General features: G+C 38.5%; 1 protein-coding gene across 1 annotated transcript in view; it reads right to left on the bottom strand.

The window, feature by feature from the left end:
* The window catches only part of LOC144959885 (chitin deacetylase 7-like), an 18361-nt gene extending 5023 nt beyond the window's left edge, over positions 1-13338 (bottom strand). Inside the window, exons 1-4 of the mRNA XM_078892699.1 lie at positions 13231-13338; positions 3696-3973; positions 751-921; positions 1-203 (exon numbers count right to left, since the gene is read on the bottom strand). The exon at positions 1-203 is cut by the window's left edge and continues 46 nt beyond it. Coding sequence (XP_078748825.1) covers positions 1-203; positions 751-921; positions 3696-3945 — 624 coding nt within the window. The 5' untranslated portion in view covers positions 3946-3973; positions 13231-13338. The remainder of the gene's footprint in view (positions 204-750; positions 922-3695; positions 3974-13230) is intronic.
* Between the last annotated feature and the right edge of the window lie 521 nt (positions 13339-13859).

The raw sequence follows: 13859 nt of genomic DNA, 5'->3' as shown, positions 1-13859 counted from the left end.
GTCCGTGATATTGTCCAACGTATACGGCCAGAGAAGGTTTCCGGCAGCGCTCTGTTGTACGTTGACATTAGACGAGTCGTACAGAAGACCCATTTCTTGCATGGCCTTGAACTGATCGTTCCCGCCACAAAACAGTTGAGGAGACCTGATGCCTTTAATCTTTTTCCCTGGGACCCCGACCTCTTCAAGGCGGTCAAGGACACCTGAGGAGATGAGACATTGAAAAACGGAAGACGTCAAGATGTATTTTTTCATTTCGCTAAAAAGAAAATGCAACAGCCCGAAGACCTCTGGATTTGAATAATGTACAAATGACTCTAAACAATAATATTTAATTTGAATATATATATATATATATATATATATATATATATATATATATATATATATATATATATATATATGAGTGTTGGTGGGTACTGATAGGTACGAAAGTGCTCGATAATGATGGTTAGACGTGGACGAAGGCCACAGAAACGTACGTCTTGGCCATATAATGTGAGTGACAATTTATATTTTATTTATATATTATTATTATCATTATTATTATTATTATCATCATCATCATCATCATCATCATCATCATCATCATCATCATCATCATCATCATCATCATCATCGTCGTCGTCGTCATCATCATCATCTTCATCATCACCATCATCATCATCATCATTAACATCATCATCATCATCATCATCATCATCATCATCATCATCATCATCATCATCATCATATGTTATGAATACTGACTCTTGATGCTATCCTTCCATTCTTGCACGTTATTGGGGATGATTCCATTCGCCGAGTTGACGGCAAGTTCGTGTTTTCCCTCTATAATTTTCTTCAGGGCTTTCGTCTCTGAATTGAGCTTTTGCACGAAAAATGTCCCTTTCCCTTTACAGCCATTGGGGTTGACTATTCCTGAAGATAGATAGAGAGAGAGAGCAAAAGGTGACCAAGGGAGAGTGGGTGTGTGGTTGTGTGTGTGTGTGTGTGTGTGTGTGTTTATGTGTGTGTGTGTGTGTGCTAGTGGCGAGGGTCATTGTAATTTATACTTAAATTATATATTTTCATTAATTTCTTAATTCTTCAAAATACTTTCTTAAGTTCGGAGGAGGAGGAGGAGGAAGGAGATAAGAAGAAGATATGTGAAATATAGATAGGGAAGAGAGAGAGAGAGAGAGAGAGAGAGAGAGAGAGAGAAAGGGAGGGGGAGAGACAGCGAGAGAGAGAGTAAAGAGAGGGAGATAGGCAGAATTGAGAGAGTAACTAGGAGAGAGAGAGAGAGAGAGAGAGAGAGAGGGGGGGGGGGGCAGATAGGTTATAGAGAGAAGAAGGAAAAGATACAGAGAGACAGAGAGAGAGAGAGAAAGATAGAGGGAGAGAAAGAGAGAGATGGTGAGACAGAGAGAGAGTAAAGAGAGGGAGATAGGCAGAGTTGAGAGAGTAACTAGGAGAGAGAGAGAGAGAGAGAGAGAGAGAGAGGCAGATAGGTTATAGAGAGAAAAAGGAAAAGATACAGAGAGACACAGAGAGAGAGAAAGATAGAGGGAGAGAAAGAGAGAGATGGTGAGAGAGAGAGAGAGAGAGAAAGAGAAAGAGAGAGAGAGCGGTATAGAAAAAGAGAGATAAAAATATAACATTGGCAATCACTATAGATAGTATGCGCTTGGCTCAGAAGCTCACGACATTGCCATCCGGAAGTATAACGGACCAACACACAAAACTATGTGTAACATTGAACGTTTATAGTCTGGTTAATACAGTTTAGTGAGAATTACTCATAAACGCGGATGGCAAAAAACAATAACAAAGACCTGAGTGACGTCATCTTCGAACTATCTATAGAAATAACAAAGTTGATGCCACTCAGCTCTTAGTTGATATTTTTAGACAGTCTGTCTCAAGCAGTCTATGAACGTTAAAGGTTAAACTCAGTTTTGAATATTGGCATGTTATATTTGGCAGGAGGATGGTGTGAGTATTTTACCTAAAGGCATAGCATCAATACAGTCACATATAATTTCTGCTTAGTCGATTCTGTTTCCCCGTTGTGCTCTGGCGGTTGACATTCGCCTTCGGTGCAAGTGCGCTTCATCGGTGGGGTCTTTCTACCTGTCCAACATGTACCCGCTGTGGGCAAGAGCCTGAGGCGGCAGAGCATCTAGTCGAACGGTGTGTTGTGACGATGCAACTTGGCGGGTTTGCGACAGTGCACGAATGCGGACCAGACTTTGCTGATTGGGTCGATCGTCATAACATAATAGTGTGAACCGTAAGAGGCTGCTGCTGCCTTCGGTTTGACAGCTCTAGGATTTGAGCTTCGCCATCATAGTTACTATAGTGTGAAGTTGACGTCACTCAGGTCTTTGTTGTTATTGCTTTTTGCCAGCCATCCGCGTTCATGAGTATTTCTCACTAAACTATATTAACCCAGACTATAAAAGTTCATGGTTACACATAGTTTTGTGTGTTGGTCCGTTATACTTCCGGATGGCAATGTTGTGAGCTTCTTAGCCAAGCGCATACTATTTATAAGTCAACGATGGCTCCGATTTGAGTCCCGCTTCTCTGAGTGGTGCGTTGCTGAGCCCTTGGAAAAGGCTTTTTACTCAAAATCTCTCACCGAACTCATGTGTAAAATGAGTTCCTGAATTGTAATATCGCCTAATAGGCGTCATGTCATGTCATGTCTTGTCCTACATGTGAAGTGGTGGTGTTGGCTTGGGACGAATGCATTCAGTTTTTTTTTCTAAAATTCTCTAAAATTGAGCTTTATATAGCGCATCACTTAACATGTAGGACGGGACATGACGCCTGTTAGGCGAGATTACAATTTTTCGGACAGAGACAACGATGTTAACGCCATTTACTCATTTTACACCTGAGTACGGAGAGAGAATGTGAGTAAATAGACTTTTCCAAGGACCCCAACTATGCGCCGAGCGAGTCATACTTTTAAGCATCATAATTTAACATGTAGGACGAGACATTACGCCTGTTTGGCGATATTACAATTTTTCGGACAAAGACAACGCTGTTAAAGGCCAGGTACTCATAATTTAAGCGCTTAGAGTCTGGTGTCTCGGAGTTATAGCGCTATATAAGTTTTCAGTATTATTTATTATTATTATTATTATTATTATTATTACTATTATTATTATTATTATTATTATTATTATTATTATTATTATTATTATTATTATTATTATTATACCACAAGACCACATAACCGCAGTTTACAGCATTACAAATTATTGTGCGGCTATGTTGTCTTGGTATGACACTCGCTTTCGGATCGGGGGGTCCTGGGTTCGAGCCTCGCGCTCGTCGCATAGTTGAGTCCTTGGAAAAGGCTCTTTACTCACTTTCTCTCACCGTACTCGGGTGTAAAATGAGTACCTGGCCGTTAACAGCGCTGTCTTTGTCCGAAAAATTGTAATATCGCCTAACAGGCGTTATGTTCCGTCCTACTTGTTAAATGTTGCTGTTGACCAAGGACCCCTTGTAAAGCGCTTTGAGCACTTTTAGTGGATATTGCGCTATATAAAGCTCTTTTTTTTCAAAAAGCTCAAAATTGTCTCGATAGAGAAGCTCGAACCCAGGACCTTCCGATCCGAAAGCGAGTGTCATACCACTAGACCACATAGCCTTAAAAAAAAAATTAAAAATAATTGTTAAAAAATCAAAGTTACCATCAAATAAAGTTAAATAGTTGTCAACGTTGCCCTCCGTGAAGGCGTATTCGAAGGAGAGCATGACCATCAATGGCGGTTGGCTGCTATTTCCAGGGGGGTTTCCGTCATTCCAGCATCGGCAGTCGGGGAGTTTGCATCTCTCATGGTCGCAGTCCTGTCCTTTCTGGAACGGCTTGGACAGAGTGAGTTGCACCGCGACCACGGCGACCATCAGGGAAAGTGTGAAGAGGTGGTTTTGTCGTCCCATGTTGATTGAGATAGACTGGTGGACAGGCCTGGGGGGGGGGGGGGGGGGGGGGGGGGGGATGAGAGAATAATTAACCAGTAGACTTTTGAGCAATCAAAACATGGAATTTGTGACACACCTTTTCCGTAGCCATCGTTAACTTATAGAGCAGTAAAGTTAGGTGCCCCAAACGTAAACAAAGGTCGAGAAGCACGTGGCAAACCACATGTTCCTGTCTTGACAGCTCACGTTCCAATGTAAATAATAGAAAAAAATAACCTTTAAAATTTGGCTGTTAGGTGGCAAAAGAAACACATATTCATAAATACTCGATCATACATCAAATAATGTCTAGATATGGATATTTTATGGAACAAAAGGTAAAATTTTCAAAAATTTATCAAAAGTTACAGTCTATCTATTTTTAGACCAGAGCAAATTATTGCGCTGGTGTGAACAAAACGAGAATTATTCGGAGCCTGATTTTCATAATAATTTAGCCTTATATTATTATTTCTGCAACTGTTAGATTTTATGTAAACATATTTTCAATACTGAAAGTGTATTGCCTACAACTCAAACTACAAAATTGGGAGACCTATATTGTGCGTAAATTATTCCGGTCCCTAACGGAAATCACTAGCAACTTGTTATTGTTTACGTTTGGGGCACCTAACTTTACTGCTCTATAGCGTGGCCTTCGTAAAGTTATAGCCTGATACTGACCAAAAAATGGCCACAAAAGAAAAGAAATCGTGAGTTGTATTCAATAGTTCAACCAATGAAATAACTTGTTTCCATGAGCTCTACTAACGACAGCTCACTAGGTGATGCCAAAACCAAAAGATGACGTCAAAATGCCAGTCTTTTTGGGTTTCAGTGTCAGGCTATAGATAGAACGAAGATGACGTCACTAAGGGCTTTGTTTTTTATTTTTGCCATACACGTATTCTCACTAAACTATATTAACCCTGACTATAAACGTTCATGGATACACACAGTTTTGTGTGTTGGTCCGTTATACTTCCGGATGGGAATGTTATGAGCTTCTTAGCCAAGCGCATACTATATATTAAACAAGCGGTAGAACAGTGGGTATTTTACTTAGACACATACCATCGATAATAAAATCAGTATCGTTCGCGATGTTTACCAATCATTGCCATTGTTTACATTATGACGACTCTCCGAGAGGCGTGGTTATTTAAGTGTCTATTGGATTCAACAGTCTGATGTTACGTCGCCCAGCAACGGCGGACATCGTGGTTCTAAACAAAGGAAATCGGTTCTTTTTATTCTTCATGCCAGCTAGAACTTTTCATATGTCTTGTGATCAGAATGTGTAAAAAGTCAAATTCAATAGTCTGATGTCATGTCGCCCAGCAACGGCGGACATCGTGGTTCTAAACAAAGGAAATCGGTACTTTTTATTCTTCATGCCAGCTAGAACTTTTCATATGTCTTGTGAATGTGCAAAAGTCAAAACATGATCAGATTTATAATGTTTTTTTCCCTCTGGATACGCTTTTATTTTCGTCGGAGAAATATTTCATAAGGCGTCCGCCATTGTTCCGATAGTTTAGAGCCAGTTACTGTTACCATGCGTCATTACGAGGGAAGTAACGTTACAACTGTTGAAGCGTATTAACTAGTAGACTTTTGAGTAATCAAAACATGGAATTTGTGACACACCTTCCTTCACACGTGCTCAGACAAATATAGTGGGTTGTTTATAGATGGTATGCGCTTGGCTATTCACAACATTGCCATCCGGAAGTATTGCGGACCAACACACAAAACTATGCGTAACCTTAAACGTTTATAGTCTGGTTTACAGTTTTAGTTTAATTACTCATAAACGCGGATGCAAAAAAAAAACCAATGACAAAGACCCAAGTGACGTCAACTTCGAACCATCTATAGATAATCTGCAGATGACGTCACTCAGGCCTTTGTTATTGTTTTTGCCATCCGCGTTTGTGAGTTGTTCTCACTAAACTGTATTAACCTGACTATAAACGTTCATGGTTACACAGAGTTTGTGTGTTGGACCGTTATATTTCCGGATGGCAATGTTGTGAACTCCTTGGCCAAGCGCATTCTATCTATAGATAATCTGCACTTTGATAAGAAGTTCACAATATTGCCATCCGGAAGTAAAACTGGCCAACACACAAAACTGTGTGTAACCTTAAAGGTTTAGAGTCTGGTTAATACAGTTTAGTGAGAAGTACTCATAAACGTGGATGCAAAAAAAAAAAAAAAAACAATAACAAAGACCCGAGTAACGTCCACTTCGTACCATCTATAGATAGTATGCAGATGACGTCACTCAGGCCTTTGTTATTGTTTTTGCCATCCGCGTTTGTGAGTTGTTCTCACTAAACTGTATTAACCAGACTATAAAAGTTCATGGTTTCACAGAGCTTGTGTGTTGGTCCGTTATACTTCCGGATGGCAATGTTGTGAACTCCTTGGCCAAGCGCATTCTATCTATAAACGATAAAACGTGAATGGCATCGACCTCTCTCTGATCATTCTTATTGTTTTTATAGATAGTTCGAAGATGACGTCACTCAGGTCTTTTTTATTGTTTTTTTTTTTTTTTTTTTTTTTGCCATCCGCGTTTATGAGTAATGCTCACTGAACTGTATTAATCTGACTATAAATGTTCATGGATACACACAGTTTTGTGTGTTGGTCCGTTATACATCCGGATGGCAATGTTATGAGCTTCTTAGCCTAGCGCATACTATCTATACCGCCAGATGGGTGACTACTTATCACACGATTTCCTCGATCATATTATTAATGTTAGATCGCTCCCATTGAAACTTCTAAGAAAAAGTATGACAAAGGAGAATACGCTCCAACAGTCGTAACGTCACTTCCTTCCTAATGACGCATGGTAACTAAGTGGCTCTAAACTCTCGGAATAATGGCGGACGCCCGTATGAAATATTTCTCCGGCGAGCATAAAAGCGTATCCAGAGGGAAAAAAATACATAAATTTGATCATGTTTTGACTTTGACACATTCTGATCACAAGGTATAAGAAAAGTTCCAGCCAGCATGAAGAATAAAAAGTAATGATTTTCTATGTTTAGAACCAAAATGGCCGCCGTTGCCAGGCGGCGTGACATCAGACTACTGAATCCAATTGGTTCAAATAGGTATCATATGTAGATTCCAAGAACATATAGATAGTTCAAAGATGACGTCACTCAGGTCTTTGTTATTTTTTTTTGCCATCTACGTTTATGAGTAATGCTCACTGAACTGTATTAACCCGACTATAAACGTTCATGGAAACACACAGTTTTGTGTGTTGGTCCGTTATACTTCCGGATGGCAATGTTATGAGCTTCTTAGCCAAGTGCATGCTATCTATATCATCAATGTACTTTTTATCAGTACATTACAGAGAGATTATTTAGAAGGGAAGAAAATCACATTCTAGCACTAACATTATACATTTGACTGTTTCCCTCTCAGTGAAGGATATTCGCCAGGGCCAAGACAAAACTAGGTTAACCCCAATCCAAGACAAAGAAAATAAGAACTCAAAAAAAGAGATATAGCTGGAACGAATTTGACGTCACGCAGTTCTTTGTTATTGTTTTTATTTTTGGCCAGCCATTTATTATAGGAGTTGTTCTCATTAAATTCTATCAATCAGACTATAAAGAGCTTTGAGCCCATTTGGTGGATGTTGCGCTATATAAAATCTCAATTATTATTTTTATTTACCAGAAACGTAAATGCAAATATCAATAACAAAGACCTGAGTGACGTCAACTTCATACTATCTATAGATAGTATGCGCTTGGCTAAGAAGCTCATAACATTGCCATCCGGAAGTATAACGGACCAACACACAAAACTGTGTGTATCCATGAACGTTTATAGTCGGGTTAATACAGTTCAGTGAGCATTACTCATAAACTCGGATGGCAAAAAACAATAACAAAGGCCCGAGTGACGTCAACTTCATACTATCTATAGTGAACGCGTCAAAATAAAAATTCAAGTCATCCCTGCGCAATGATTGAAGTGACGTGTGTTGTGAAAACTGTTCACTATTCTGGTCACCGTTGTGTGTGTATCGGGGGGTCGAATGATTGTGTAGTTGGTGAGAAAGGGAGATTAAGAATGGTCAATTCGTACTTATCAGTTAGTAAGAGAGAGAGAATGAAGATTACGGAATGTTATAATTTAAAATAACGGCTTGAGGAAGCAGCACGTGTTATTTAAATTAAGTTGTTCTTTATTGACAAAAAACGAGGAGGTATTAAAAGAAATTGGAGTATGACCAACTTTCGTAAACACCATCAGAAAAAGACAGAATTTTTAGGACATATTTACAGAAAAAAACGTAATTGAAAAGGTTGTACTTACGGGTCAAGTTGATGGGAAGAAAAGAAGAGGGAGACATAGGATAGATTACATTGACAATCTGAACGGATGGATTGGTGGAGGAGGAACAGGAATCGAGCTATTGAGAAGATCTGAGGACAGATATGGTTGGAGGGACATGATCGCCGATGTCTGCAACAGGCCTGGCACTTGATGATGATGATGATGATGTTCTTTATTGTTCAAAGATCGAGTTTATTGGAATGATTTCTAATTTACAACACAACGTGTGCAGAACTTGGATCTACTTCGTTCGTTGTGATCGATGCAGAACACAAATGGAGCCTTCTATTCTACACAGTCTCCAAGTACGTGAGTTTTATGTCACATTTTACACATAGATATTTCTATTCTACCTTTGGTTTCACCCCCCCCCCCCCCCTTCCCCACCTTTTTTTTTTTTTTACATTTCTATATAAGCATAAATTCTTCTATTCGTTGTTTTATATTTCGCTCAATAGCCTTCAACAGTCGTGACGTCACTTCCCTCGTAATGAAGCATAGTAACTTAGCAACTGGTTCTAAACTATCGGAACAATGGCGGATGTCCTTATGAAATACTACTCCAACGAGCATAAAAGTGTGCCCAGAGGAGAAAAACATTATAAATCTGATCATGTTTTGACATAATTTTTACATTTTGATCACATGACACGTGAAAACGGTAAAGCCAGCACGGAGAATAAAAAAGTACTGATATTCTATGTTTAGAACCAAGCTTCTGGTTGCTGGGCGCGCGATGTGACATCAGACAATTGAATCCAATTTGGAAATCCTTTGGGGAAGACTTCCGTAGTTTCACACCAGTTTTATTTTATAGATAGTTCGAAGATGACGTCACTCATGTCTTTGTTATTGTTTTCTGCCATCCGCGTTTATGAGTAATGCTCACTGAACTGTATTAACTTGACTATAAACGTTCATGGATACACACAGTTTTGTGTGTTGGTCCGTTATACTTCCGGATGGCAATGTTATGAGCTTCTTAGCCAAGCGCATACTATCTATTTCTTAATCTTTAAACCCAAACATTGTTTTATCAGGTTATATTTAGTATCTTAAGTTAGGGATGAAGAGGGGGTTAGGGGGGGGGGGGGTCGCCCCGATAATAAAGGGGAGGGGGCGGGGGGGGGGGAGATTGTGGGGTCTCCTCACGATAATACACATTTTGAAAATCCCTCTTTAGGCGTGCTGTGAAACTACGGAAGTCTTTCCTCCTATGATACGTATCGAACGCTTTACATTCCAAGACTTTTCTTCTAATAAGGAGGGAGAACCTACCAACTTTCTCTGTCGTCGATCTGAAATTTAGTAATGTATTTGTCTTATTGGGGTTTGCTGAAGAAAGGTTTTGAGCCCGAAACGTTCCGTGTTCGGTATTTTGTTCTTTTTAAGCGTTAAGGCCGGGAAAGTACTCGTGAACTTTTTAATATGTCGGAATGAACCAACTATAGCATTTATATCGGACAATATACACTAAAACATGCTCAAAGCGCTTTACAATGAACCCCTAACCCACACCAACGCTGTTAACGGCCATTTTTGTTTATTACTTTTTGCAGTCCACAGCTTTTTACAGCTTAGTATTACTTTGAGTTTTATTTAGGTTTCTTTCAAAATGTGACCCTTCGCCTCAAAACAATATAAAGTGGGGATGGTTAAGATGTTGAAAATTGAATTTATAGCCAGAAATATCAGACGTGTTGAGTTTGTATGTTTTATTGAGGAGAGTGGATACCATATTTTAGGGTGCTAATGCCAACAATTTATATTTTTGACCAGTTTAACATTTAATTCGTCTTTTCAGCATCTGGTTCGTCCCGAGATAATATCGTTTTGAGACGATGGGTCACATATGTCGGAATGAACCAACTAGAGTATTAATATAGCACAACATGAAATATACATGCTCAAAGCGCTTTACAATGAACCCCAAGCTCACACCAACGCTGAACATATAGGACGGGTACATGACGCCTTTTAGGCGATATCACATATGTGACCCATCATCTCAAAACGGTCTTCACACACACACACACACACATACACATACATACACACACACTTTTTTACTTATGTTTTAACTATTGTGACAATCTAATACATATAACAAATTTCGTGTTTGCTTGAAGAAGGACAAAGGCCGAAACGTCCATGGTTTTGTGTTGTTCCCTTATAATATATGAATCACATTTACTCCCTTTATCTTTCTCTTCATCTTATTGGCTCATTAAGGCACCTCTTGTCTTTGGTAAAAGCACTCTGACCGTGGCCTTCGTAAAGTTATGGCCTGATACCGTGGCCTTCGTAAAGTTATGGCCTGATACTGACCAAAACATTACGTCAAAATGCCGGTCTTTTGCCACAAAAGAAAACAAATCGTGAGTTGTATTCAATAGTTCAACCAATGAAATAACTTGTTTCCATGAGCTCTACTAACGACAACTCACTAGGTGGTGCAAAAAAATAAAAATGACGTCAAACTGCCAGTCCTTTTGGATTTCAGTATCAGGTTATAACATAACGATGGCTACGGTATCAGGCCATAACTTGACGAAGGCCACGCTCTGACGCGGGAATGGAGACATTTATTGAGTAAATGATTGTCTGGCATCTTATGTTTCTAGTCTAAATATGTGACCCGTCGTCTCAAAACGGTATTATGTCGGAACGAACTACATGCTTCAAAGCCGAATTAAATGTTAAACTGGTCAAAAATATAAATTGTTGGCATTAACACCCTAGAATATGGTACCCATTCTCCTCAATGAAACATACAAACTCAACTCAAGTCTGATATTTCTGGCTATAAAATCAATTTTCAACATCTTAACCATCCCGACTTAATACGGTTTTGAGGCGAAGGGTCACATATTTTGTGACGGGATGGATCAGATACTAAAATGTCAAATTAGAGCTGAACTGATCCAAAATAGGAATTATTGCTATTTAGCATATAAATGACAATGTGAAATTGAATGTAAGCTTAAAGTTAATAATATACGAAAACAGATAAAATGAACGTTTCGGGTTTCCCCTTTATCACACAAAACAGGATGAATGAAACACTTCAAATGAATGAGATAATGTGGTAGTGGCGTAGTTAAGATGAATAAACAAAAACATTCAAATTATGTTGTTTACATTGAATTTCACCTTACCAACCATAGGAAAATCGTCACATTTGTTACGATGTAACCAACAATTCTATCAGTCTCATTTATTTTGTCACATCACAACAATTAAAGAAAAAATAATGTTATAGCTGTAAAAACATGACACTGTGTGTTGTAGAGCTCCTTTTGTAGAGCAATATCGTGTATTCTTCTTCTTCAAGTACCAAGTCTGTGCCAGACATCGGTGATCATGGTACGCCATTCATCTCTCTGATCAGATAACCTCAGAAAACTAATATTACTATTCTCTTTCTTTGTCACCCAGCTGTTCAAACTATTCAAATATGTTTTTCTTGGTCTACCTTTACTCTTTTTACCTTCTATCTTTCCTGTGAGAGCAAGATGTTCAATACATTTATGTCAATTTCGGTGCCCTAAAAATTGAATTTGTCTTTTTCTTATTGTACGAATTAATAACCTTTTAGTTTCAATATCATGTATAGAATGTCCGTATTGCTTTTCTGTTTGAGTAAGAAAAATATATTATTTTTTATTTTTATTTTTTTTTTTGGGGGGGGGGAGAGATTCTAAAAATAGCTGGTAAGGAGAGAGTTTGTTTTGTGTTTTTGTTTTCAAAGGTTTTACGGCATTTTACTTGCAACACGCTTAGGTCATTTCAGTGCCAGTAGGAGAGAGTTAATCCTTAAAATCTGCCTATAGATAGTATGCGCTTGGTTAAGAAGCTCACAACATTGCCATCCGGAAGTATAACGGACCAAAAACACAAATCTATGCGTAACGTTGAACGTTTATAGCCTGGTTGATACAGTTTAGTGAGAATTAGTCACAAACGTAGATGGCAAAAAACGATAACAAAGTCATGAGTGACGTCAACTTCATTCTATCTATATATCCTGCTACTGAAATACAGTTATGCCACCTTTATGTAACATATTCATTATTAGTACTCCGAAGGACTGGTTACATACACACTTCCAATGATTTAGGAACCAAAAAAATATAGGGTTTATTTTAGTCATACACGTCCAGGTATCAGGCCATAGAAAGAATGCGCTTGGCCGAGGAGTTCACAACATTGCCATCCGGAAGTATAACGGACCAACACACAAACTCTGTGTAACCATGAACTTTTATAGTCTGGTTAATACAGTTTAGTGAGAACAACTCACAAACGCGGATGGCAAAAACAATAACAAAGGCTCGAGTGACGTCATCTGCATACTATCCATAGAAGGAACGAAATTGACTTCACTCAACTCATTGTTATTCTTTTCAGACAACCATTTTGGTGAGTAGTTCTCACTGAATCACATCAATCAGACAGACTATAAAAGCTACACACACGTTTTGTTTGTCGGTACGTTACATTTGGCTGGCGGGTGTTGTGTTGTGAGTATTTTACCGAAAGGCATAGCCGTAATTAGTTAACGAAGACTATATATTGTAAAAGGGATTTTAGTGAGAACGAATCACTCACCTGGCGGTCTTATGTTTAAAAACAATAATAAAGAACTGAATGAGTCACGTCAATTTCATTCCTTCCATAAGAAGATATTTAGTGAGAACTAATCACCAAAAATGGCGGTCTGGTCTCATGCTAATGAAACAATAATAATAAAAAAAAACGTGTTACGTCAACTTACTCTTTCTATGAGGAAGAAAAATTTGTTTAATTTTTAACTTTTTAAAAATTTTAAATCAATAAAATAAAACAAAACAATACAAACAAAGCCAAAACAGGTTTTAGACTCACGGCTTGTATCCGATGTGTGTAGAAATAAAGTGACTCCAGTGAATCTAATCTATACACAACACAGACCCCAACACTGGAAAGGGACAGCAATTCAACTGGTGATACCCCCCCCCCCCCCCCCCGCCCCAAATTCCGTAAAATCAGCATTTCTTTTGAAGCAACCCTCCCCCCCCCCCCCCCCCCCCCCCCCCCCCCCCTCCCCCTCTCCCTTCCCACTCCCTTCAACCCAATTTTGCCCTACTCTTTAAAAAATAAATCAATTATTATAATAAAACAAACATTTTTTTTTTTTTTAATTTTCACCAGAAAACTCGTCCTTCAAATATCTATATTTTACAATGACCTTATCAAAAACTATCAAACTTGGGAATTCAAGCAAATTCTTCAAGAGAAAAATTTCGAAGATTTGAGAGTATTTCATAAGATGAGGGTTAATTTAATCGGTCAATAATATTTGAAGACCGAGATTTTTCTGACCAAAATTCTTTAAAAGTGTTTTTTCAGAGAATGCCAAAATTGGATTCTATAGAATTGCGTCGCTGCCATTGACAAACACAGCAAAACACAGACTCAGCATATTTCTAATATTATATTATTATCTGTTTTTTTAATGACTTGTTTAAAGACAC

The sequence above is a fragment of the Berghia stephanieae genome, chromosome 14, assembly GCF_034508935.2.
Source record: "Berghia stephanieae isolate SIO BIC M18660-M18661 chromosome 14, UCSD_Bste_1.3, whole genome shotgun sequence".
Taxonomy (NCBI): Eukaryota; Metazoa; Mollusca; class Gastropoda; order Nudibranchia; family Aeolidiidae; genus Berghia; species Berghia stephanieae.
Note: the sequence above shows the minus strand (reverse complement) of the source record. Positions and strands in the feature narration are given on the sequence as shown.